This window comes from Bos javanicus, chromosome 5, assembly GCF_032452875.1.
Source record: "Bos javanicus breed banteng chromosome 5, ARS-OSU_banteng_1.0, whole genome shotgun sequence".
Taxonomy (NCBI): domain Eukaryota; kingdom Metazoa; phylum Chordata; class Mammalia; order Artiodactyla; family Bovidae; genus Bos; species Bos javanicus.
Window position 1 is genome coordinate 91,190,370 of NC_083872.1, and position 27,958 is coordinate 91,218,327.

At 37.9% G+C, this 27,958-nt stretch overlaps 1 protein-coding gene and 1 long non-coding RNA gene across 21 annotated transcripts in view; one reads left to right on the forward strand and one right to left on the reverse strand.

The window, feature by feature from the left end:
- PLEKHA5 (pleckstrin homology domain containing A5) overlaps positions 1–27,958 on the reverse strand; it is a 261,962-nt gene that overhangs the window by 80,020 nt on the left and 153,984 nt on the right. For all 19 annotated transcript variants that reach the window (XM_061417711.1, XM_061417695.1, XM_061417702.1 and 16 more), the window contains 7 exons: positions 25,993–26,076; positions 24,982–25,102; positions 22,023–22,127; positions 19,624–19,696; positions 12,887–12,987; positions 8,589–8,704; positions 2,310–2,777 (listed from right to left, as the gene is read on the reverse strand). In XM_061417711.1, coding sequence (XP_061273695.1) covers positions 2,310–2,777; positions 8,589–8,704; positions 12,887–12,987; positions 19,624–19,696; positions 22,023–22,127; positions 24,982–25,102; positions 25,993–26,076 — 1,068 coding nt within the window. The remainder of the gene's footprint in view (positions 1–2,309; positions 2,778–8,588; positions 8,705–12,886; positions 12,988–19,623; positions 19,697–22,022; positions 22,128–24,981; positions 25,103–25,992; positions 26,077–27,958) is intronic.
- Positions 91–27,942, forward strand: LOC133248040 (uncharacterized). 2 transcript variants are annotated; one of them, XR_009736600.1, is made up of 3 exons: positions 91–554; positions 22,845–22,990; positions 26,845–27,942. It is a non-coding gene; the product is annotated as an uncharacterized LOC133248040 (long non-coding RNA). The 2 variants fall into 2 exon arrangements; XR_009736599.1 differs by lacking the exon at positions 91–554 and having other exon boundaries at positions 22,699–22,990.

The window sequence follows — 27,958 nt, forward strand, 5'->3', positions numbered from 1 at the left end:
TTTCAACCTTAAGAAAGTTATGATTCTACTTGAGGAAAACTGATTCTATTAAGAAGCGAGATTTAATTTGCTGGGTAGAGAGGCGGCAAATCTTCTGGCTGTGGTTTTTATTACTGTTTCCCTGAAAACGATTACCTTCATAAGTACTTTCAAACATCCTGTCATTTCCTACCCACCCCCGCCCCCGTCAATACCTCTGGCTTTCCCTCTGTGCAATCAAATTTTATTGTTGAGACAGCAACTGTTTCTCACAGCTGTCCCTTGGGAAAATTAGGAATGTGAGCAATGAGGGTGGAGGAGGAGAAAACAGAGATGAGCAACGCATCATGGGATGAGAGGGGCCGAGCTGTACTCCGGAGAGGAGAGACTGGCTGACAACCACCCAGACCAGAAGCAACGCATCATGGGATGAGAGGGGCCGAGCTGCACTCTGGAGAGGAGAGGCTGGCTGACAACCGTCCAGACCAGAAGGACGTCCCGCTACCCCAAAAGTTCATCTTCTTTCAACCAAAACATTACTAACTTATTGCTGTCTGGTTCTCTACTCCTGAAAGGTAAGAGTTATAGTAGGTCTTCAGTTAATTGTGTATGCATTAGTTCATTACAGTACTTTATAAATCGTGCATCACCAGCTTCCCACGTAAAAACACAACACTTTCTCATCCACGGGCACCTGCTTTTCCTCCATGTTCTGGCCTTTACTTCTGGTCTTTTGCAGACCCTCCAAACCTTTTTTTCCCTTTATTTTTTAATTTTCAAAAAAATTGTATTGAAGTACATATTTACACACACATATATATTCTTTTTCATATTCTTTCCCATTATGGTTTGTCACAGAATATTGAATATAATTCCTTGTGTTATACAGTATGACCTTGTTGTTTATCCTTTTTTTCCTTTAAATGTAAAAGTTCTTTCTGGTTTTCCCTTAGAATCTTTACTTTATCCAGCCTCCTGCTGAATGAATGCTTCTCCTTTCATCCTTACTTTTAAGCATGTCTGATATAATGATGATGACACTCCAAATCTTATTCAAGTCCAGATCTCTCTTTGGAGGTACAGACTGCAGACACCTCAAATCTAACCTATCCAATCACTCATTACCTTCTGTCTTCCCAATCCTTCCTTATGCAGTGAGAGGCACTGGATAATGCCTGACAACCAGACCAAAAAAGCAGAGCACCATTCTTGATTTCCCCCAGCCACTCAAATTAGATTTGAGTGAGACCAGTCTGCAATCAAGCACATCCAAGTACTCAACTAGCCTTGTCAATTACAAGTTCAGTTTTTGAACTTTCTCCAACTCATTCTCCAGATTCTACTGAACCACCATTCTGCAAACATACAACTCCTCTGGCTTCTCTCTCCAGCCTTGCTTCTTGTCCATCATTATAGCAGTTGTGATGATGTGAGCCTAAGCCAGACTCACGGCTTTGGAGCCTCTTCCCAGCACTATACACTCCTGAGCTGTGCATACCTAAACCAAGATAAGCATACCATCCTTCATATCTGGGCTCCTACTTTACTTCCTCCAGAGAGGTTTCCCTGAAACTTTAGGCTGGGCTGGTTGTCCCTGAAACATCTTCTCTTCTTGCTGTATTTGTCATCGTATGCAGTATCTGTTTAACTTTCTCCTCCACAAGACTAAGAACGGCTGCAAGAAATTGGGACTATATCATTTCAGTATTTTACTTCCTGGTCCCATGATTACCATATAGTAATTACACAATAAGTATACAAAAGAACAAGTGTGTACATGAATGAATAAATGCTTAGATGAATAAATAATAATACTTAGTCATGTGCATCATGAGTTTAAGAAAGCCAAGGAACAAGACTGAGAACCAGAGCACCTAAGCCTTTCCGGTCACCACACTACATGTCTCAGGAGAGCTTCACATTACATTAAGCTGTAGAAGCTACTAATGGAAAACAGAGCAGGACGGTGGAGAGAGTGAAGACAAGTTGTGTGTGTGTGTGTGTGTGTGTGTGTGTGTAAGGGGGCAAGGCTAGGTCTTGCCCCCTTCCTTGCCTCAAACAAACATGATCTGTACCCACGGCCTACGCCTTCTTTTATGCTGGGCCAGGGAGGATGGTTCCTTGCCATCAGTAAAGTTGGATGAACATTTCTCAGAACACTGAGAGACAGAGAGAAAAAAAAAACAAAAAAAAACCCCACACACACACATCTGATTACCCTGAAGAAAAGATGAGTCATGAAGCTGTAATATCACAATGGAATTTGAATTTAATACATTGACTCTTTGTATCTCAGAAACCAGTCTCCCACAACACCACAAGACACTTACCCCCTGGTTTCCTCTTCATGACCTCTTCCCTTCTGGATTTTAATCCACTGCTCCAGCTGTTGCATTGAATTCGTTCTCTGTATGACTCGATCAGCCTCTGTGTGTAAGGGCCCCGTATTGGGATGACTTCCGCCTCTAAGATCTGCCAGGCTCACATTGACTGTTTTGTTCTCTGAACTATTCAAATTGACTGGCCTGTAGTGTCCAGTCTGACCTGGGCATGTCGACCCGCTCTCATATTCAGACGACAGAGAATTCAACTTTACACTATTAATTTTTGTTAAAGGTCTATCTTGGCCATCCTTCTGAAATCCATATTTTTCAGCTTCTAATGCCTTTTTTTCTTCATTTCTACTCATTTCCTTGTTTTTCTGGTTATTTTGGACCTCTGGTTTAATTAGCACTCTATGATTGGGAAAGTTATTGATCTCTTTAGCTGGTGCATTTTCAGATGTAATCTTATCCACTCTGAAATCAGAGAAGAAAGGCAGAGTAAATCAGATGAAATAATGCACATGCTATTTTTGGGATTCACTCTGAAAAAAAAAAAAAAAAAACATAAAACTACCTTTGACTTTACAAAAAGCCCTGAAAGGGTTGCAGAGGACACGTCTGCACAAATCCCCAGTGTCATGGCATGAAAATTCAAGTACGACACCAGAATGTATAAATAGAAAGGGGAGAAAACTAACCATAAAATACACAGTGTAGAAAGCACTGGAAAACAAAAAAAGTGGTGAGTGTCCTTACCATTAGAAATCTGAAAAGAAAGCAAATGAGGCTGCCCTTTGACCGTGAAACCACAAAAATCCATGCTTAAAAGACCACAGTAGCTGGTCGTTTGAAATAAACAACATGGTTTCCAGCCAGGAGGGTTAATGCATCATGAGACAAACATGACTCTGGTTTGTGGAAATGGACATTATCTTCTGATGCTATCAAAGACTGAGACCATGTGACCAACTCTCTGTATTCCTGAGGACTTAAGTTTCTGAGCTAGACTACATGTGCTCTCTCTTTTTTTTAATTTGTGGAACTTCTAGTAGTTACACTGTTGTTTTGCTTATTTATTTTTTGGTTGAGCACAGGCTTTCTAGTTGCCCAGGTTTGGTGGGGACTGGAGGAGGAGGGAGAGCGTGCAGCTAGTCTCCAGTTGCTGTGTGTAGGTTCTTCTCATTGCAGTGGCTTCTCCTGCTGCGGAGCAGGCTTTGGTGCACGAGCCTAGCTGCCCTGCAGCATGTGGTGGAATCTTCCCGAATCAGGGATCAAACCTGTGTCCCCTGCATCGGCAAGCAGATTCTTAACCACTGGACCACCACGGAAGTCCATAGTTCCACCTCTTACTAGTTGAGTTTCCAGCACGGTACAGAAATTACTGAGCCTCAAACTCCTCTTTAGCAAGTAGGGAAAACTTTAGCACCAAGGATTCGGGACTGCTGTGAGCTCCACACGAGTAAATCTGTGGCTGGCACAGACTTTATCACCACTACCATTCAATCTCATTAAGCAACTGTGGATTAGAATCTGGCATCTCATGTCCACGTCCCTGCAGGAAGAATGTGCTGCTTAGCAGTGTGCGCCTGAGCCAGCAGATGGTTTTACTGCTCACCATGTCAATTGCTCTATCTGGGTCTTTTTGATGAGAATCAGCTTTCCTGAGACCAATCACTTCCAGGATCTGACCAGACCAAGCTAAGTGTCTGTACCTGCACAAAACTGCCAAGACGATACCACACTGGGAGGCTCCTTGAAGAGGGAACTGACTACCCTTGCACATTTCAATATATAATAACAATCCTGCTGGATCCTAACTGTGCTATTGCTGCCAGTGTCAGTGATAAAAATGCATGTGTTAAAAATGCATAATCTATATATATTCTTGGAGGAGGAAATGGCAACCCACTCCAGTATTCTTGCCTGGAGAATTCTACGGACAGAGGAGCCTGGTGGGCTATAGTCCATGGGGTTGCAAAGAAGTCAGACACAGCTGAAGAGACTTAACAACATACATATTCTGTTCAGCTATACAGAGATGGCTAGTTAGGAATAAAATCAGCGAGAAAAAATAAAAAGAAATGTGACTATTTCCCTCAGAGTACAGTTATAGACCATCCATATATTTAGGTTTAGATAAAATTCATGGCTTCACATTGGAAGCAATATTAGACACTGAGAAATATCAATAACCTCAGATATGCAGATGACACCACCCTTATGGCAGAAAGTGAAGAGGAACTCAAAAGCCTCTTGATGAAAGTCAAAGTGGAGAGTGAAAAAGTTGGCTTAAAGCTCAACATTCAGAAAACGAAGATCACGGCATCCGGTCCCACCACTTCATGGGACCAGATGGGGAACAGTGGAAACAGTGGAAACAGTGTCAGACTTCATTTTTCTGGGCTCCAAAATCACTACAGACGGTGACTGCATCCATGAAATTAAAAGACGCTTACTCCTTGGAAGGAAAGTTATGACCAACCTAGATAGCATATTCAAAAGCAGAGACATTACTTTGCCAACAAAGGTTCGTCTAGTCAAGGCTATGGTTTTTCCTGTGGTCATGTATGGATGTGAGAGTTGGGACTGTGAAGAAGGCTGACCGCCGAAGAATTGATGCTTTTGAACTGTGGTGTTGGAGAAGACTCTTGAGAGTCCCTTGGACTGCAAGGAGATCCAACCAGTCCATTCTGAAGGAGATCAGCCCTGGGATTTCTTTGGAAGGAATGATGCTAAAGCTGAAACTCCAGTACTTTGGCCACCTCATGTGAAGAGTTGACTCATTGGAAAAGACTCTGATGCTGGGAGGGATTGAGGGCAGGAGGAGAAGGGGACGACAGAGGATGAGATGGCTGGATGGCATCACTGACTGGATGGACGTGAGTCTCAGTGAACTCCGGGAGATGGTGATGGACAGGGAGGCCTGGCGTGCTGAGATTCATGGGGTCGCAAAGAACTGGATACGACTGAGCGACTGATCTGATCTGATCTGATGGAGCTTCTTCCACTTGAAAGATAGAAGTCAGAGAAGATCTATGCTATAAACACATTTATCCAAGCTAATTTCAGGAGTAGTGAGAATTTTTTAAAACACTAAGTATCAAATATATGAAAAGGTCTTTTTAAAAAGTTACCTCTAATCTACCTAAAGCTCTTAATTTAAATTACAACTGCAATGACTTTTCCCTCAGTTTTTCCAAAGACTTGAGAGATGTAATCAAAAAAGACACATGCTGACTTCTCCCTAAATGGAACCAAAACTTATTCAAAAACGTATATTAAGATAACATAAATAATGTAAAACCTGTGATCTAATTTTTAAAAGTAACATTTAAGTTACTGCAGAAGATACATGCAAATACAGAAAATGATAATAATGGGCTGAGAGACAGAAAATTATTCAGAGAATGTATATTATGCTTAGAATTTTTTAATGCCATCAATGGCCTGCCCATTGGGGAACGATGACATTGAAGTTCATAGGTTAAAATACTTCATAAATGAGCTAGAGATAGAATAAAAGGCATAATTTCTTTCTTTCTTCCTTTTTTAAAATTAATTTATTTGGCTGCTCTGGGTCTTAGTTGCAGCATGCGGGATCTTTAGTTGTGGCATGTGAGATCTTAGTTCCCCGACCAGGGATCAAACTCCAGCCTCCTGCACTGGGAGCATGGAGTCCTAGCCACTGAACCACTAGTCCTTAGAAGATGTAATTTCTACAGGATGATGGTGACTGACACCAGGTTGGGCACATAGGTGGTATTCAATAATTCCTGGATAATTGGGCAAATTATATCAACACAACTGGCTAACAATTGCTATGGGCAGATAATCAACAAATAGTTGTCCAGAGTCAAGACACAATATTGAATATCATCTTTATCAGCATAAATTAGGAGTAATTATTAGTAACAACAGAATGGTTCCAAATAGGAAAAGGAGTACGTCAAGGCTGTATATTGTCATCCTGCTTATTTAACTTATATGCAGAGTACATCATGAGAAACGCTGGGCTGGAAGAAACACTAGCTGGAATCAAGACTGCCGGGAGAAATATCAATAATCTCAGATATGCAGATGACACCACCCTTATGGCAGAAAGTGAAGAGGAACTCAAAAGCCTCTTGATGAAAGTGAAAGACGAGAGTGAAAAAGTAGGCTTAAAGCTCAACATTCAGAAAACGAAGATCATGGCATCTGGTCCCATCACTTCATGGGACCAGATGGGGAAACAGTGGAAACAGTGGCTGACTTTATTTTGGGGGGCTCCAAAATCACTGCAGATGGTGATTGCATCCATGAAATTAAAAGACGCTTACTCCTTGGAAGGAAAGTTATGACCAACCTAGACAGCATATTCAAAAGCAGAGACATTACTTTGCCAACAAAGGTTCGTCTAGTCAAGGCTATGGTTTTTCCAGTGGTCATGTATGGATGTGAGAGGTGGACTGTGAAGAAGGCTGAGCGCTCAAGAATTGATGCTTTTGAACTGTGGTGTTGGAGAAGACTCTTGAGAGTCCCTTGGACTGCAAGGAGATCCAATCAGTCTATTCTAAAGGAGATCAGTCCTGTGTGTTCTTTAAAAGGAATGATGCTAAAGCTGAAACTCCAGTACTTTGGCCACCCCATGTGAAGAGTTGACTCATTGGAAAAGACTCTGATGCTGGGAGGGATTGGGGGCAGGAGGAGAAGGGGACGACAGAGGATAAGATGGCTGGATGGCATCACTGACTCGATGGACTTGAGTCTCAGTGAACTCTGGGAGTTGGTGATGGACAGGGAGGCCTGGCGTGCTGCGAGGCATGGGGTCGCAAAGAGTAGGACACGACTGAGCAACTGAACTGAACTGACTAGTTTTTAGAGTGGAAAATACAAGAAAAGAAAACAGAAGTTGAAATTCTGGGATAAGTGCAATATATGAAACTAAATTTATCTAGAAATCATATATTTTAATGACTATATTGATTTCTGTATTCTAAACAATTCCCTGAAAGTCAGTATTATCTGAAGTTAGTTTTATCCTAAGATTTTCTTTTTTTTTCATCTAACAAATTTTCTGGAGCTCTCTGTCATAATAATCTCATCTTTATGTCCATCCAGGTCATTTTTACACATGGAATTCCAAAAGCAGATTTTCCCATTATTAGCTCTCAGTCGAGAAAATGCATTATGTTTGAGGTAGCTATTCTTATAAACAGGTGTCCCAGAGTTCAACCTTGGACCTTCTTTATTTTTTTCTGCATACTATTGCCTAGCTCTAATTACTAGTGATTAGTTAAACTGATCTGAAATAGATAAACATAAATTTACTTATACAGCATCAACTTGAGTCTTTTAATCAACACCTCAAAAGACTTTAATTTCCTGAGAAAATAGTAAAAAGACCAGACATGCAAGTTAGCAATCTTCCTTATATATGTGCTCAACTGTTGTTGACTCAAAAAAAAATTTAACTGTATCATAGATCTTTGTCCAAAATATAGGAATATATTTTAAAAATGCCACAAGCTCATAATTCAGCTAATATTTACATATTTTAGAAGCTGATTTCCTCTCACTAGCTTTTAATATAGTTGAATATTAAAATGATTCATATGTTAAGGCAGGGGGTAAAAATCACACTTACATCAATTTTAACAGTACATATTTATATAACCAAAGTAAGTCCTGGAGTTTTAAAAGAAAGAAGATAGAATTCATTAAGAAGTAGATATATTTAGAAATAATCTAGATGCTTGATGAACTATTTTCTGGAGACATTCATCATGAAACAATCAGAAATATCCCGGAAACACCAAAGAAATGAAACATATCAAAAACTTTTATTTCAACTGATTAAACTTGAGAAACATACAACATAATATAAAAACACAGTGAAATTAACTTCATGAATATAAATTCTCCTCTAAGATTCAGAACCTTAAAAAACACTGTTCTGTGTACTTTTAAGATAGCAATTAAAAATGTACTTACCGGATATTAAAGGTAATTCTGTAAGAAGAAAGAACATTCAGTTGGAATGTTAGGATTTGGGATTCACCTCAGTACATGGGTAGGTGAGAATGAATAAAGAGGGAAGGTGGGATAAAAATGCAGGTGGTATCTCAAACCAACTAGAGGTGTACTGATTTAATATAGAAGATGAACTTAATCCTTGCTTTCTGGGGAAGAAATGGTTCTGTATCATGACTACTAAAATGACATGTACTATGATAATGATGTATTTGCAAGGCAGGGGATAAAATATAAGTGGAAATCACCACTGCTTTCCCTACAAGCCTTTACCTTTTCACAGGTTCTGTCTGCACCAGGGCAGCATCTAACATGGCTTTCATCCATAACTCCATTTCCTTTCCTGTGTCAGTGCAGAAATAATAGGTCCGCATGTTCGGATGGGCAGCCTGATCGAAAACGACATGATTGTTTTAAATAGAAATATGGCACCTATAAAAGTAAAAGAAAGAAAGTAAGTTCAGTGGCTCCCTACACAGACCATTACTATCAAATTTCAAAGAAAGTGGACTTGTCTTACTGAGTTGGCCAAATGTTGGGTTTCCGATGTTATGGAAAAACATGAATGAACTTTTTGGCCAACCCAATACATATAGAAATAAGGGACTTCAGAAAAACACTATTCAATATTGAAAAAATATACACATCTTACATTTTTTTCTCCTACCTTTATCATTTTTCATTTTCTTAAGAAAAAAAAAAAGTTTAAAGGAAGGGAAGGTAGGAGGAGAAGGAGGTAAGAAAAAAAGCACCTGGCCATCCCTGTTCCATGGACACACCCCAAGCAATTTCTATTTACAGTTCACATCTCTCTGTTCAAGAATGTTTCACAGCAAACAGCAACTAAAGTCACTAATTGCATTTCCCTCCTGTGGCAGCATTTCCTTCAGCCCTTAAAAGTTGCTGCTCTCAAAGCAGTTTGGCTAATCATTATAGACACCTATACACAAACATAAAAGATTCATAAATGACCCCAAATGGCACTGCCCTTTAGGTTTTCTTCTCAAGTATCAGAGTAAAATATAAATGCTCTAGGTTTGAGGAAGAAGCCCTATATCACCAGTAAGTGGTTTAACCTGCCTCCACCCACAGAAGCAGATGGAAAACAATGTCATGGAGGCCCTGCTGAGGGACAGCTCCCCAGTTCAAGGACTGAGCGCTCGGCTCAGCCCTGGGCCAGCAAGGCGAGGACGGACAGCAGCAGTAGCTGCCTGTTGAGCAGAAAACCAAGGCCAGTTAATACAACATTGTAAATCAACTAGACTTTAATAAAAAATTTTTTTTTAAAGAAAACAAAGGCCAAGGTGGGAGAAACATTCTTTTTGCCTCCTAGTTTATTTATTTATTATTTTTAATTTTTTGGCTGTGCTGGGTCTTCGTTGCTGCACACTGGCTTTCTCAAGTTGTGGCGAGCAGGGACTTCTCACTGCAACGGCTTTTCTTGTTGCAGAGCATGGGCTCTAGGGTGCACCAGCTTCAGCGGCGCATGGGTTTAGCTGCTTCGTGGCACATGCAATCTTCCTGGACCAGGGATCGAACCCATGTCCCCTGCATTGGCAGGCAGATTCTTAGCCACTGTACCACCAGTTAAGTCCTGAACCATTCTTAATTTCCACTTAAAAATGCCTGAGACAGACTTCCCTGGTGGTATAATAGATTAGAATTTGCCTGACAATCCCTGGTCTAGCAAGATTCCACATACCTGGGGGCAATCAAGCCCATGCAGCACAACTGCTCTAGAGCCCACACTCTGCAACAAGAGAAGCCATCACAATGAGAAGCCCACGCACCAGAACTAGAAGTAAACCCTGCTTGCTGCAACTAGAGAAAGCCCACATAGAAACCAAGATCCAGTGCAGTCAAAAATAAGTAAGTAAATAAAATAAATTTTAAAAAGCCTGTGACAACTCCCCAGTAGACACTGAAAGACAAGGATAAATAAACACAAGTTATTTCAGCACAGAATGAGGCAAAAGAGTTAGTCTAAAGAGATGCAAGGAGAAGACCTGGAGCAACAGACTTTACTCTGAGATCCTGACTGTCTGCTTTATCTACAGCGTCAAATTAGCTTCTTGGAAACCTTTTTCAGAATCAAGATGGAAATAAATTGAATCAATACACTGAGAAAATCAACTTACAGAACCAACAAATACCATTTGACTGTGGAAGGGATATAAAATTGTATACGGAAACCATGAGAAAGAATCAGCTCAAAAAAAAAACAAAACAAAACAAAAAAAGAATCAGCTCAAGTGCTATATACTGTTAAAGTGATTAAAACCACCAGAGTCTCTAGACTAGACTAAGGGGTGTTTTGGAGAGATGGATAAAGACCCACTGCCCATATCTGTGATGAGTGGAAGGAATGCTGGGCTGGCACTCAGAAGTTCCAGCTGTGGCCAGGGCTCAAGACACTAACAAACCACACCCAAGCTTGCAATCTGTCAAATGGGAATATGATGGCAAAGTTCCCGATTTAGCTTTTAAGTTCCACAGTGTTCAGCAATTGTCTCTACTTCCTACTTACCACTGTGAAAACAGCAGGATCAACGCCAACAGACTTAGTAGTAAACATGGCTCATAAATTCAGAGAAAACAACATCGTGGAGGAGAGAATTTGAAAACAGAAATCATCATTCTTGTTACAGATAAAATACAATCAAAATTAAACTAAATAATTACAGAGACAATATACTCATACATGGTCACTTTTATTGCTATTTTAACATCATATTTATTGATATTAAAAAACAAATCTATATATATATAGAGTCAAAGACCTGAGCAAAATATCCTGTCTACTACAAATTCAATAAACATTTGCTAAGTTGATGAGCAAACAAAAGAATTTAAACCAGTGCCCCAGTAACCAACTGTCAGTATCAGAGAGTTTGGCATTGTACTTTAACAAGTTATTATTTTGACTTATTGGTATTAAATGTTGTTGTAACATACGGAAATGGGTAGCTTATGCCTTCATAACCAGTGGTCTTTGTTCGGATATAACCTTCTGGTTGAAGCCACCCACAACCCTCCGACCACTCTGCCTTTCCCAGTCTTTTCTCTGTAATTATAAATGCAACATGTTAACTGGCCAAAATTGTAGCTCAGCTGCAGTCCTGACTATTCTTTAAAAGTGGACAGGAATTACAGAGTGACTCAATTTTATAATGGTACACACATTTTCATTGTTAAATAACAGCATACGTTACCTTTATATTCTTCTTTTTCTTAAAATGAAATTTTTACATTAAACCCCTCAAGAGTTCTAAATTTAAAACTGACTTAAAAAAATAGGTGACTTCCGAAATTTATGTCAGCCATCATCATAAAGCAAAGAATGCAGCATAGTTTTTGAGAACAATAGCAACAAAATAACCAACTTAGCATTAAACTACTCCAATACTTTGGCCACCTCATGCAAAAAGTTGACTCACTGGAAAAGACTCTGATGCTGGGAGGGACTGGGGGCAAGAGGAGAAGGGGACGACAGAGGATGAGATGGCTGGATGGCATCACCAACTCAATGGACATGAGTTTGGGTGAACTCCGGGAGTTGGTGATGGACAGGGAGGCCTGGCATGCTGCGATTCATGGGGTCACAAAGAGTTGGACATGACTGAGTGACTGAACTGAACTGAACTAGCATTAAAGGGGCTTCTTATTTGAGGGTGTTCTACTAGCACATCACAGATGGGTGAGTATTATTAGTTAAGGGAAGCGAGCTCCGGTCTGCTTAGATTTAATAATAGATTTAATGTTTCATCTTCAATAGGCTCTCAAAACTATCTGATATTCATGATGTACTTAGATCTAAGAGCACCTTTGCAAATCTTCTCTAAAATCATGAGTGCACATGTATGAGGTTAAAAAACACATTATCCCCAAGTTTATTATGAAAAAATTCAAATATACAGTAACTTTTAAAGAACAATACAATGATCACCAGGATAGTACAGTTATATCTATCAATTATTAGCATTTTAACATATTTGCTATATCTAGCACAGTGGTCCCTGACCTTTTTGGCACCAGGGACCAGTTTCATGGAAGACAATTATTCCATGAACCCAGGGAGGGATGGTTTCAGGATGATTCTCATAAGGAGCCCGCAACCTAGATCCCTTGCGTGCGCAGTTCACAGAAGGGTTCAAGCTCCTATGAGAATCTAATGGCTCTGCTGATCAGACTGGAGCTGGAGCTCAGGAAGTAATACAAGCAATAGGGAGGGGCTGTAAATAAGGTGAAGCTTCACTTGCTTGCCTGCCTCTCACTGTGGGGCTGGGTGGCCTGGTTCCTAACATGTCTGTGGCCCGGGGGTTAGGGACCCCTGATCTAGAACCACTTGAAAGGAGGCACGAAAGACACCTGGCCCTTTAATACTTCAGCATGTACTTCTTACTACTTAAAGGGACACTCTTCTCCTCGACCCTAAGACCGCTATTATATTTCAAATATTAAAAATGACTGTAACTAAAATGTCTTTTTGTGATAATCCACAGTCAATATCCATTTCTTAACCAATGCAACATTCAAATTCAGAAAAAAAAAAAGTATGACTATGTCCTTACCTTAAAAGCATATTTGCGGTTAATGTGATCCTCTGAGGTAAGCAGAGCTATCTGAAAACTGGGCAACAGTATGCTTCCCAGAATACCCTCTTCTTTCTCATCTGAGAGGTAATTGAACATCTGATTAGAATTTCCAGTGTTCTCATGAAGCAGAATAAATTTTCTCAAAACTTATTTTGACAAAACCAAAAGACTTTCATATATAAATTTGTGTAATTCATTCATGTATTATATTGTAAGGTTTTAAGGGAAAACATTAAATAATGGAGTATATATATACTGCTTTACTTTCAACAAAATTCCCTGTCTTAAGCAAATCAGAACTTGGCCCACATGTCAGAACAAGGTCAATTAGACATAAAAATGGCAAACCTTTGGCATATAGACTGCATTCTACAAAGTCCTCTGGCATGTGATTCACTGAAACTACATAAGCGTGTAAATGGTGACACTGAAAATTTACAAAATGAATCCACCCATGTTTCCCATAGGATTTAAACAGGCAACCATTTTAAAGCCCAGATAGGCATGGCTCTCTCATCACAACCTTCAGACTTTGTTCCATGTCTTATCAATGAAGCCTTTCTTGACTGCTTTATTTTGAAGTGCTTCCATCCTGATCTGTCCCAGAACCTTCTCTTCTCTTTCTGGAGCTCTACCACAATGACCCTTAACATCTGCCCCAATACCTCTGAAACCCTGTATGTTTTATTTTTTACTTATCATCTTCCTCTCCCCGACTAGAATGTAAACTCCACAAAGACACTTAGAACAATAGTAGATGCTCAAACATTTTTGAATACATGAATATATACACATAAAAATATCTTTTAAACTATACTTGAAATATTATATGCTTCTTAAACATGTATCCTTGAAGGGTTGTTTTTACCAGTCACTATGATACACAATAAAGTTAAGAGAATAAATCACAGACCTACAAGGCAAGCACATAAAATATACCTAGGAAAATGTCAAAACATTCATTCTCGAACAGTATAGATTCACATTATTAACTTGCTGCTTGGGGGCAGAGATGTCTATGAAACTTGAAATATATAGTACATTGTTAGAGACCCGTAAGACAGGTTAATAAAGCTATGCATTAGGCTGGTGAACTCAGCAATGAGAAAAATCATAAATTAGAAATAAATCTTTTTATTATGCTTGCCGTGTTTTTATTATTATTATTATAAACTTAACAAGGGATTTCACTTATTTTCCCCTCATTTCTAGAATATATGTTGAAACTTCCAAAAGAAAAAAGTCACATTAGAGGTTAATTTCTGTAACTCTTCTCATAACACTGGAACAAAATTTTGCTTTTATTATATTCATTAGTTCTCTAATATAAGACAGAATGAACAAAAGTGTAGATTTATTGTAAAAGGGAAAAGGGGGGGGGGCAGAAAGCAGACAACAATTATAAAGAATGACAACTTAAAAGAATGAGTCACATTCTAATTTTAAATCCAATTTTATGTTTATATAAAACATATAATCAGAAACAGGTCATGAAATCATCTTTATTAAAAAAATCATTTTTTATCAAATAATAAATTTTTCTATGTTGTATAACTGGAAAATTGACTTTCCTAAAGTTATTTCAGAATATGCAGAGGTAATAAGCATAGAGTGACTTCACCAATTATCATGGACTGTTTCCCAGTTGGATTCTAAGTAGCGGTAAGATCTTGCCAAGCTACCGGATGCTGGGTATCTCAGTGTCATCTATCATAAAACTGAAGAAAACAGGACTTGCCACAAAGGAACATGCTGTGAGGGTTAAATGAGTTAACAGACATAATGACTGCAATGAGGCACTCAGCCCATGCTACAAGTTCAGTAACAACTGCCATTATTATTATATAAAACTGAAGGCATATAAAATCTTCATCAAATGACTATCCAAAGTCATATGCTACATTACTTATATGTTCTTGAAAGTGAAAGTGTTAGTCTCCCAGCTGTGTCTGACTCTTTGCAGACCCAAGGACTACAGCGCACCAGGCTCCACTGTCCATGGTATTCTCCAGGTACGGATACTGAAGTGGGCAGCTGTTCCCTTCTCCAGGGGATCTTCTCCACCCAGAGACTGAACCCAGGTCTCTTGCAGTGCAGGCAGATTTTTCTACCATCTGAGCCACCAGGGAAGCCCTAAATGTTCTTAATCAAGGCATTTTTTTTAGTTCTCTACCTAGGTAACTGTCTTAGTTTCAATCACACAGAGGGCCTTGTACTCTGGTCAAGCCAAGGGAAGGTACTTGATGTTTGTAGAAAGAATGAACTCCTTGTCGGGGACTGGGGGTCAGCCAGGTGTTTCCCAGACTGCAGGGAAGCCTAACTCCTCCTTCTGCCCTGTCCTACTTCCCTTCCTCCCCAGCCCCAGGTCCTGATACCAAGACCACTCCCCAGTAAGCCTCTTGCACACTGATCTCCATCTCAAGGCTTGCTTCCTCAGGAACACAACCTGGGACAGGAGCCATAAGAATCCCAACACCTTAGTGGATTCAAAGGACATTTTAGATCCACCGTTTCTTCTGCTTCAAAGAAGTTTGAGAACAACATAAGACATACATACAATTACAGTTTCGTGTTTAATACAGGAGTTTAAATTTACTAGAATGACAAACAAATGTCTTTTATGCCTTGATCTACTTTTTAGCCTTTCCTCTTGCTAGGTTTTCAGGTACCTTTACTCCTTAAGCTCTGTGTGTTATTTTACAAATATGCCATGCTCACTCATGCTGTGTATGTACTAAGCAAGTCATTTGTCTCTAGATCAACCTTTCCTGACCCCTTCCTTGTACAGGCCTGGTCAACAGTCATCAACACAACTGAATACTACAACATTCTTTCTCAGACTCCTTCAGCTAATCTGTGAGCTCCATAAGGAGAGGAGTCTATATTGTTAATTTCTGCATCTTACCACCTATTAAGATGTCTGGTGCATCAGAAGAGCTCACTGCTGGCTACCACCCTACTCTGAAGCCACCATCATTTCTACACAATGTTTCCTTCCTTCTACTTTATAACCTGTTTCCTAACAGCAGCTTGGGGCTTCCCTGATAGCTCAGTTGGTAAAGAATCTGCCTGCAATGAAGGAGACCCTGGTTCAATTCCTCGGTCGGCAAGATCCCCCGGAGAAGGGATAAACTATCCACTCCAGTATCCTTTGGCTTCTTTTGTGGCTCAGCTGGTAAAGAATCTGCCTGAAATGCAGGAGACCTGGGTTTGATCCCTGGGTTGGGAAGATCCCCTTGAGAAGGGAAATGGCTATCCACTCTACTATTCTGGCCTGGAAAATTCCATGGACTGTATAGTTCATGGGACTGCAAAGAGTCGGACACAACTAAGAGACTTTCACTTTCTCTTCAACAGCAGCTTGAGTGAGCTTTTCGAAAATGTAAATTAAAGCACATTCCTCTTGTGACTAAAAATATACTGTCGCTTCCTTGTGGCATTTTGGGCAGAATCTAAACTCCAATAGCATCCTACATGGATCCTACATCCACTTCTTCCATCTATCTCTTTCCCTAGTGCTAACCCTAGAGCTTGGGTTACTGCTTTCTTCCTGCTCCTTCAATATGCCCAACACTTTTCTACCACAAGGCCTTTGAACTACTGTCCCTCCTGTCTGGGATACTCTGCTTCACTCTGGCTCCTCCTTGTCACTGGTATCTTGGTACCTAAACCGTCTGCTCAGAGTACTGATCCAAACAGGCTCCTGCCCCGTGACCTTCTTTTGTATCATGACCTTCTTCTCCTAAAAGCACTTAACCGTGGTCTTGTTTATTTATCTGAGTGGATCCACTGTCTCCCTGACCTCTGGAGATTGCAAGCTTTATGGAAGCTTTCTTTCACTGCTATTTTAATAATACCTGGAATGAACCAGGTCTTGCTCAATAAATATTTGCTGAGTGAATTATATCCCATGTTAAGTTTCATCAATAGACTGACTACAGAACAGAGCAATCTCCGTGCTTTATCACAGTGTTCACAAAATGCCCGGTGTTTTGTAAAGAACAGTGAGAACCTGGGCTTCCATCTGGTATTGGATGCTATTCTATTGTAAAAAAAAAAAAAAAAGCAGCAAAGCTCTTATTCTCTCACTGTATTATTTTCCATATCTGTAAAACACAGACTGATCTGTTAAAAATTTCTGACAGCACACTCTCAATGTTAGAGTATTAGATGCTTGGACAGATAGAGAAGAAATGAATGGGGCTGCTATATTCAATGCACGAGGGAAGACGAGATTAGGAATTTTCTAGTGGTGTAATGGTTAGGACTCTGTGCTTTCACTGCTCGGGGCCCGGAGTTTGATCCCTGGTCAGGGAACTAAGACCCTACAAGCCCCATGGTGTGGCCAAGAAAAAAAAGAGAAGATTAGATTTGGGTGGGGCAGAAACTTGTGGTTAGGACAAGTGCCTGGGTGCAAATCCTGGCTCCTGAGACTTGCTAGGGGAGACCTCAGGTCAGCTACTGGACCTTGCTGCCCTTAGTTTCCTCCTGTGTGACTGTGCAGAATAAGATCTGCCACTTTATCAGGTGGCTGTGTTGGGAAGATCCCCTAGAGCAGGGAACAGCTGTGCATTCCAGTATTCTTGCCTGGAGAATTCCACAGACAGAGGAGCCTTGAGGGCTACTATCCACGGGGTCACAAAGAGTTGCACACAACTGAGTGACTAACACTTTCACGTTCAGCTGGCTGTGAGGAAGAGATGCAGTAGGTCATAATGTTATGTGCTTAGCAAATGGTTAACAGTCTAAAAATTGCAAGTTATTAGGATCTTTTCACTAAAATCTGAGTTTTCATTCAAAATCTAACATTTCCTGTTGATAAAGTAGCAAAAGTGTAGTATCATATGCTTCTTTCCAACCATCTGAAGAACAAGAGGTGAGTGAAGTGATATTTCTTTCTTTTCTATATTTTCTTCTTTTTCATATTCCTCCTGTCTAGGGAAACTGCACTATAATTAATAGATGTATTGAATGTAACACACATATGTTTAAAAATAATATGGAATCTCATACTCAAAATGGCTTTGGAATTCACCTTTATTTTTTTCAAATTACATTAAAAGTTATTTTATTTTAATAAAAGTGATGAGTAGCAAGGATACTTCCATAAGCAATAATAATATCAAATGGCAAAGAATTTAGTGTTCTTTCTGTTGCAAATTAACATTAAGAAATTTTTTATGTGAGAAGCAGCAAACATTTTCTTGTTCTTAAAGTTCTAAATTTAGTCTATAAAACATACTGAAAAAAAGAAAGAAAAGTACAAATTATAAGCTTAGGAATAATGTATGAGTTACAAACACTGACTTTCTGAAAGACTGGGAAAACCTTTAAAGAAAATTTTAAGTCTTGCACTTAACTAAAGATAATACCACAATTGCAGCCCAACCAATATCTCTACGCCAAACATGAAATTTTATAGGTTTGGTTAATTCTGACTCAGCAGTATTTCTCAACCTCGGTATTCAGTGAGGGGAAAAAAAAGATGAATACAATTCTAGTAATTTCAAATTTTGAAGGCCAATTTGCATATGTTGCTTTGATAGGTGACCACAGAATTCTGTCCCACCTTTTTTGGGGGGACAATCACAAAGTAAATTTAAAAACTGCTAATAGGCTCTAAAATCCTACTGTATTTTGTGGTATGTAAATTGGTAACTATATACTGACTGATTCCAACCAGATTCTAAAGTACGGAAGAAGGGCTGACTGTCCAGATTCATGATTTTACACTGTAGCTGAAGCAGATTTCTAGGGCCACACGGCATATGCATCCCTTGCACTGTTTGACACCAACTCTGGGGACGCTAACGTAGCCACGTGGCACCTGAACAGAGACTTCTCTGGACTCTGACTCTGCGTTAATCAACAACTTATTAAAGCCTACAAAAACATTAAATGAGAGAGAGATATAAATGAAGACTGCTTTTAATAATACCTTTATTTCTTCTCCATCAACATTAATAGCCTAATCTGTAGGCTATTAATCCCTTTTGCAACTTTCTCATTTCAAGGGGGTTGCCATTGTTCAAAAGAAAAGTGTGTGTGTGTGAGAGAAAGAGAGAGAGAGAGACAGAGACAGAGAGGGGGTACTGGAAGGGATCATAATAAATAAATTCTTTGCTATTTTTCTTATTTGCTAATACATCATAGTAGTCTCTAATGCTCTAAAATCATTTGCTGGGGAGAATGGGGTGTCTAGTGGACCAATGGCTAGATGTGACAAAATTGACATATAAAAAGAATCCCATCAAATTAATGTTTTCTTATCTATTAGGCACTGAATTCAAGGATAACATTATAGAGTGAATACTCACATGCTCTTCATATAAACAAATCAGGTTAGCAGAAACAGATTACAAAAACCAGACCAAAACTAAGACCATTCAGTTTGAAGCACTATATTGCCTTCTGTCCCACCTTATTTACTTCAAACTACATATGTCAATTGGAGAAAGGAATGACAACCCACTCCAGTATTCTTGCCTGGAGAATCCCAAGGACTCTCACCAGAGAAGTCTGGTGTGCTACAGTCCATGGGGTCACAAAGAGTTGGACATGACTGAGTGACTAACACACACATATCATACATATCAAGAGTTTCTTGATATCAGTTTGTTGATAATAAAATAGTAAAAAGATTTCTAATTTTTTTCTTCGAAAGAGTATCTGATGCTTCACATATATTCTACAGTTTGTGGTAGTAAACTCACCTCTATAATAAAAGAGGCAAAGATCAGAAAGCACGAACCAGCGTTTCTTCCATAGCTTCATGCCAGTGCTGTCCTGCATGAAACCAGCATGATAAAGGATTATTTCTTTTTCATTTCAGAAAGTGAAAACTCATTTCTGGTGCATTTGTTTAAAATAAGCTCTTAAAACAAGGTGTGTTTGATATATGCTGCATAGAAATCTAACTAAAAAAAAAAAAAAAAAGAAATCTAACTAAAACCCTAATCAAAATTTGGGGGTAGTTTTCCAGGGATTTATAACATGGTAACGTATTTCTAAGTACACTGGTCTTTGAAGAATAATACTGTCATGTAAAAAGGAATTCTGCTGAAGCAGTTTGATCTGGTTTCGTATTTGCAAGCGATGTGAACACGTCTGAGCATGAGAATAAGGTGACTGTGCAGTAGGGTGTGCATTCTGGTAAGCCAGATTTAATAAATATGTTAATCTTCAACATGAAGAAAAGTGTGTGATTTGAAATTATTCCAAAGGTAATGTGATTTAAAATGATTATGAATAAAGGAACCTTAGCATACAAACACATTTAATAAACATTTTTTTCTTCTTACATATCCAGCCTGGGTTTTGCTTATCCTGCAGAAGAGAGTACCCACTTGGCAGCTTTTTCTAAGTAATTTGGGTAATAAAAATACCAAGCTCAAACAAAACTACAATTTAAATAAAAATTACCTTCCCACATGCAATAAACCAAAACCATAGGAGAAAATGAAACACAGACACACACAAACACAGACATAAACAGGTAAAAAAGATGCCAGTTTGTATGTGTGTTGATTAATATTTCTCAATTTATTTCTAGTTGTGACCATCACATAAGGATGGTTTCAGAACTGAAGAAATTATATGGGTAAAAATCTCTTAAGTAAGATTTCATCCTTAAAATTTACAGTTACACTTAAGGAAAGCATTCCCGCCGCCCCAAATATACATTTTCAATTTCTTCATTAATTATTTCTTTAGTATAGATAATTTCAAAGTTTAGATTTTTAAGCAGTTCTACAAATATTCTCTATAAGCTACACACCTATTACAGAATAAATACTCAGGAGTAGAGAAACTTGTTGGTAGAGCTTTGGCAATACTAAATTAATCAAGGGATCAAGAACTAAGAACGGCAATCATTTTAAGTAAGGAGTCCCATATCCTCTATAAAGCTCAATATCACATTTAGCTATTTGAACAGAATTTGGACTCATTAGAAAGTCTAGTTAAAATTCTTTCAGCTTGGATAAGTTTAAATGTCAGACGGTTAAAATACAGTTAAGTGATCTTTAAATAAAAATTAAAAGTTGGTATCCAAGTTACACACTCAATCAATGCAGTCAGAAATTGGCAAAATTAATTTGCTTGAATGGGGATTCTCTGGATTTTAAGTGGGTCTACTTCCAATACGTTAGATTAGTTGCCATCCAATTGTCAGGTGGAACGTCTAATGCATGTTTCATAACGACCTCATCGTGAATTTTAATGAATATAATTATTAGGTCATCTGAAAGCAATTAGCATTATTTGACAGAGTAAATTAGCACTATTAATGAACTAATATTTAACTAACATCATCTGCATACATGTAGAATCAGAAAGACAGAACACAGGCAGATAAAGGTCCCGAGTGCAGTTATCTCAGTTATCTGGAGGTCATTTGAAATCCAGATGCAAACCGGGAAGTGAAAAAGAAAACAGCCTCTCAGCAATCAAAACAGATGCCACCAAGTTTAATGTACACACATCCTTACCAGTTACAAAACTAACAAGGTTCCAAAAAAGCTTAGTTACCAGGTTTTCCAGATAATGGAACAATGTAAACCCCTACTTATCAGGGTATAAGAGTGACCTATGCCTGGGCAAACAGATAAACAAGAAAAGATAAACAAAAAAAAGCAGACACTTGAAAGAGTAGTTTCGAGGGCATGGAAACAAAAATCTGCAAAACTCAGGAAAATCTCGAATTATCATCAAATTTCTCTATAAATCAAAGCAGAGAAGTACATAATTGTACCTTTTTATAAGGATAGAAAATGAACAACAACTCTGTATTTTTTTCCACTGAAAAAATATTTTTGCCTAGAAGATCTTAGCATGTTATTTTTAACATTTTCATACAACATACATTTAATTTCAAATTTAGAAATACCTCTCTCTCACACACACACACACAATACCTCTGTTCCAGGTAACACCCATTACTTTTTCTTTTTTCACTGTTTCTCTAACACTCTTCATGGTAATAAAAAGGGAAGAACCTGGATGACTAACTATACAGTTTCTTCTCTACTTTATATAATTGTCTTAGGACCTTCAGCTGAAAAGGTTTCTTTATATTCTCTTCTTTTTTCACATCAAACAGGGGAAAAAATACCTGTTTATAAAGCCAACCTCGTCTGACCACAGGTGCATTAGGATTCCTTTTAATTGAGTTTGATCTCTTCCCAAAATTATGAACTTTTTTTGAGGCCCGTGAAGTCTAAAAAAAAAAAAGCCCAACAGAAAATATGGTATTAATGCCTAGATATTGAGTTTACTTTTTATCTTCATAATTTTAACCTTTTAAAATCTCTTCTCCAGATTTCTTTGAAACTTTCAGGATTTAATCTTTTCAGATGAATTACTGCAATTCTGCTTTTGTGTCTTAGTTGTTTCAAGTATAAGAATTCTGCACAAAGGCTTTTCCTCTTCAAGGATATTACAAAAGGATCATGTATTTCTCTCCTTTAAAATTTTCAGGAACAATTTTTAAAAAGGCACAGTGTATGGCAGTATTTTGCCCTACCTGCTAAATAAAATGAATCTTCAGTAAAAATTATATTAACGCATTTTAAAGAATAAACCAAATGACAGAACTTTTTGACTCATATCTGCAGTTAACAGTGTTGTCCCAATTAAAGTCAACAGTGTCAAGTTACAAGAGCAGATCTCACAGATAAAATATAAACAAACATATCACATCAAATCAAAACAAGACTGGAAGGAACTGCTGAATGTCATGTAGTGTTTTCTTCTTTAAGGACAACTCTGAACTTGAATGATGCCAGCCAGATGGTGTTTACCATATTCTTAAAACTACAAATAATCTTTTAAAATATTGCTATGTTTAACCCAAACAATTTATCTTGGTCGGAACAATAGCGGTGACCAACAAACATAAAGACAAAAGAAGCTGAATTTCAATTCCTCTGTGAAGGTAAGTTGGAGAAGGAAATGGCAGCCCACTCCAGTGTTCTTGCTTGGAGAATCCCAGGGACAGAGGAGCCTGGTGGGCTGCCATCTACGGGGTCGCAGAGAGTCAGACACAACTGAAGCGATTTAGCAGCAGCAGCAACAAGGAAGGTAAGTAGTATCAATTTATCTCTTATTTTTCAACTTACTAGAATCTTTGGAAAGCTAGCACATTTCATTAAAACCTCCTTTTGTAAAAGTTATATTAGTACATAATAGAATTTTAAGGTCCAATATCAACCATGGCATTTTTTTTTCTGGATAAATTTTAATTTCCTCTTGAACAAATAATGCATAAAAACACAGTATAGACCTCAAATGGTACAAAAAGATGTAGAAGGACCAGTCTACTTCTCACCTCTGGACACCAGCATTCAAACAACCCAAACACAACTCTAGGCAACGAATGTCACTGTGTATATATGTGTATCTACTCATGTAAATGACTGTTCACAGTTACAGAATCTCTGTCTTTCCCCCTCAAATAACTGCCTATATAACACCTACTCCTCAGTATTCTTCTTTAATTGTCATATAAGTTATCAATATTACACACGCATGATAGTTTTCTGTGACTGAATTTCTCATTCTTTTGACTTCTGGGATTTGTCATATTTAGACAGCACATCTGCATTCTGAGTTGGCTGTTTTGTTTTTGTTTTTTTAAAAAACTTCCATTATTTTCTGTACTGCTTTTATGGTTTTGTTTTTTACCATTTCAAACACCTGCTCCATCTGGAAAATTTTGGGTGTAAAGTGTGAGGCACAGATTCAACTTTCTTTCCAGACAGTGACTTAGTGGCTCTCTACCCACCAGCCATTTTTCTAGATTTTAATTAAAATGCACCATGATGCTCACTTATCCTTTATGTCATATACAAAATAGAAATAATTTATATTATTTGAAAATCTATACTTATTTTAATATTCTACAATATTTCATTAAAAAAACCTTAAGTATTTCTTTACAGTAACCATAATTTACTATTACAACTGTTTTACTATTATAAAATACTTAATTATTTTCTAAATAAATAAAGACAATTCTTTTATCATCTTTTGATTCTCTTGCTATCCTTAATTTAGGCACCAAGCAGTAACTTTAAGGCAATTATTTATTCAGATTTAGCAGATTTTCTAAGAGTTTGAAGACATTTTTACATTAAAATTCTATATCAAAACATTAACATTATGGTACAAGAAGCAATAACTATAAATTATTATAGCCACACAAGTCTGAGATCATAGATTAAACAGTATTTTTGTTTCTGATTACAAAGAAAAACCATCCACTTCTGTATCCCTATGGCTATAATACTTTTCACATAATGGATTCTAAATATTTCAGTCATCAAACAACTGACATAGGGTTTTGAAACCTTTTAGCAGTAATGGATACAACATTAACAAAGTAGTACAATATTATAGAATAAAATAGAATATATATATATATCATTCTGTGTGTGTGTGTTAGTGGCTTAGTCGTGTCGAACTCTTTGCAACCCCATAGACCGTAGCCCACCAGGCCCCTCTGTCCATGGGATTCTCCAGGCAAGAACACTGGAGTGGACCACCATTTCCTTCTCCAAAATGAACTACAGAAAGAAAGTGAAGTCTCTCAGTTGTGTCCGACTCGTTGCGACCCCATGGACTGTAGCCTACCTACCAGGCTCCTTCATCCATGGAATTTTCCAGGCAAGAGTACTGGAATGGGTTGCCATTTCCTTTTCCAATATATCATTCCAGGCATACTTAATAATAGGATTTCTAGGTCATTGAATTAATCGTCACCTTTAAAACTTAAGTAGATTCAATAAACTGCCATTGTCTCACACAAACATCCATTATATTTGTAAAACAATTCAAAATCAGAACTCTGTAATATTTAAAAACTATAACTCATTAAATTATTAAAATATAATCTTTGTTCTTTATATTCTAAGGCCTTGCTTCTTATGCCAATTACCTCAAATGCAATTAGATTCATGTAATAGCAAAAATGAAATGATTATTCTATAATTCTAAGTTCATTAAGAGTAATAATAATGGATACTACCAACTATGTCAGTTATCAATAATTAAGAGTAAGCAAAATAACTTACCCTCCCTACAGGGCTCATTGGATGCACCGCATAGTCTGAAGTCATGTTATAGTTCGAAGCTTCATTTATCATACTTATAGGTCGTTCCTTTTTTTCTTCAGATGTCATGGTTGCAACAGTCCTGAAAATATAACATGTCAAGAGTGGCAGAACGTGCTACTTCTGTAAACCACTTTATAATGACATTTTCCTGGAGCTAATAATGCTGGTGTCTGTCTGAATTTTCCAAACAGCTGGGTATTAGTTCGAGCTTAATAAGCTCTATAGTTCCAGCTTAATATTTATAACTACTTGAAATATAACTAAGCACAACTTAAGTTAATATCATGTTTATTTTAATAAGCTTTCATACAGTTATGTTACTTGGTCATCTAACTGGAACGTTTTAATTACAAGATTTGCTATTATAATACTGAAGGCCATAAAAATGATAGGGAATTCCCAGGTGGTCACGTGGTTAGGACTCCTCACTTTCACTGCCGAGGGCACGGGTTCGTTCCTTGGTTGAGGAACCGAGATCCCATAAGACAGGCAGTGCAGCAGCCCTCTCCCAATCCCCTAAAAGAAAATAATAACAATGGTACCAACAACTAATTTTTGAAGAACAGATTTATAAACTATTTTCAAATAAATTTCACTTGATGCTTATAAAAATCCTGAGAAATGGTAATTCCCAGTATCTCTATTTAAGGATGAGAAACCTAAGTTCAAATTAGTCTAATAATTTGACCAAGTTTAGTTCCCCCTGACCTTGCATTCAGGGATCTTGAGTTTATTCTCTGTGTTTGAGCTATTGTAAAAATAGCTTTTGAAATTACATTCCTCATGAAAAAAATTTTAAGCCATGTTTCTAAACCACACATGGTAAATAGATGGTATTCTGTTACTACCCTTGACTGCAAATGTCCAGATAAAAAAACTGTTCAATTGTACTGTATTAAATACGGATAACAGCAATTGGAATGCTGACCCCATTTTGAATAGAGGCGTTCCATGAAACGCTTTACTTACTGTTCATTCACTACAAAAATACAATTGTCCTGGGATGGCTGTCCTGTGACTGGATGTTTACAGGTCACTTTCCTTTCATTATGGCTGGAAGAAAAGAGAATAAGAGAAAATGAATGTACTATTACCACAAACTTTAGAAAATACCAGGTAGCGAAATAGCCAATTTCTTCATTGCAACAATAAAGTTAGTGAGTAAAGGTGATGCAATTCAAAGCCCCAGGTACTGACACTCCTACATAGCCCTTTCTACTATCTACTGTATGTACATGTGTGTGTAAATGCTAACTTAGTTTTACAATACAGCTAGACTCACCAGTTCCCAACCCACCCCTATCCACAGTAGGACCTCAACTTGTTCTTCTATTTTCATAAACAAAAGGAAGCTGATCTGGCTCCACAATCATTGCATTTTACATGACAGGTGGGCCATGAATAGAAAGTAAGTATGAGTATCCACCTACATCCATTATTTTGTATCCCAGTCTACGCACATTATAGAGACCCACTATCAAATTCAAATATGGAAAGATCAATCTAATAGCACTACAAGATGGGCATCAGAATATTAAAACATAGAGTGTAGCACTGGAAGAGCAATAATTTATGGGATTGTCGTTTCACAAAAAAATCTTAACATAAATAATGTAAAGGGACTGATTTTTATATCTGAAGAAAGTATGCTATAGAAACATGTAAGAGGAGAAATGGAAGGAGTAAACAAAATTGTTTAATGAATGTACAAACAGCACAAAGAAAAATCTACCTTTTATGCTTGCTGAAAAAAAAACTGCTTTAAGAGTGGCTATATTTTGGAGAAAAAGATCTTTGCCTAAGAACTGCTATTCTTCCTAGGTCAAGTGATAAGATTATGCCTACTACTGTCTTCGGAGATCAGTCCTGGGTGTTCATTGGAAGGACTGGTATTGAAGCTGAAACTCCAATACTTTGGCTACCTGATGTGAAGAGCTGACTCATTTGAAAAGACCCTGATGCTGGGAAAGATTGAGGGCAGGAGAAGGGGCCGACAGAGGATGAGATGGTTGGATGGCATCACCGACTCAACGGACATGGGTTTGGGTGGACTCCGGGAGTTGGTGATGGACAGCAAGGCCTGGCATGCTGCGGTTCATGGGGTTGCAAAGAGTTGGATGTGACTGAACTGAACTGTCTTCTGGATATGAAAGGAGAAAAATCCCAATCTATTTATCTAAGCCCAAAATAACAGATGCCTAAAATAATATGCAACATGCAATGATACCTAAAAAATATACATCATTTGTAAACAAATATTTTTTTCTCCACTGACTAACATACCACAAAGAAAACTGTAAGGAAGATCAATCACTGACATGCTAGACCTTAGAAAACAACTTTAATTATGGAGAAAACAGTCAAGATGTTGTACTGAATACTGCTTTGTTAATTTTAAAAGATTATTGCATGTGATCTGTATTAACACATTTAATAGGTGGTAAGAGGCGGTGGGTTTAGATATTTATTTGTGGTGATACTTTCACTACATAAAAAGCATGCAAATGACTTTCTTATCAGTTAATTTAAGAAAGTGCAACAATGGAAACCTAAAGTCTCATAATGGGATATCAGCTTATACAATAAGCAATAAACTGACGACAGAATAACTAAGAACAAACAGCCTCTGGAGATGAAGTGGAAAATGCTGAAGTACCTAAATGTGATGAATACCATGAATATGTCAAGGTACATAAATTCTGATGTTCTAACAGAACAAAATGCTGTGGGGAAGGGAGTAAACCTATGATAGAGATTAGACACCTTAATAATGAAAAAAGGAGGACAGCATCTTTTTTTAAGTCTCTTCTTGAGAAGGGGCATTAAAAAGCTAGACTTGGTTCAGTGGAAGGTAGAAGAGAAATACACAAATTCTTTTTATAAAAACCAATATTGCAAAAATAAAACAAATACTCCCTATTGTATTGCATTATTT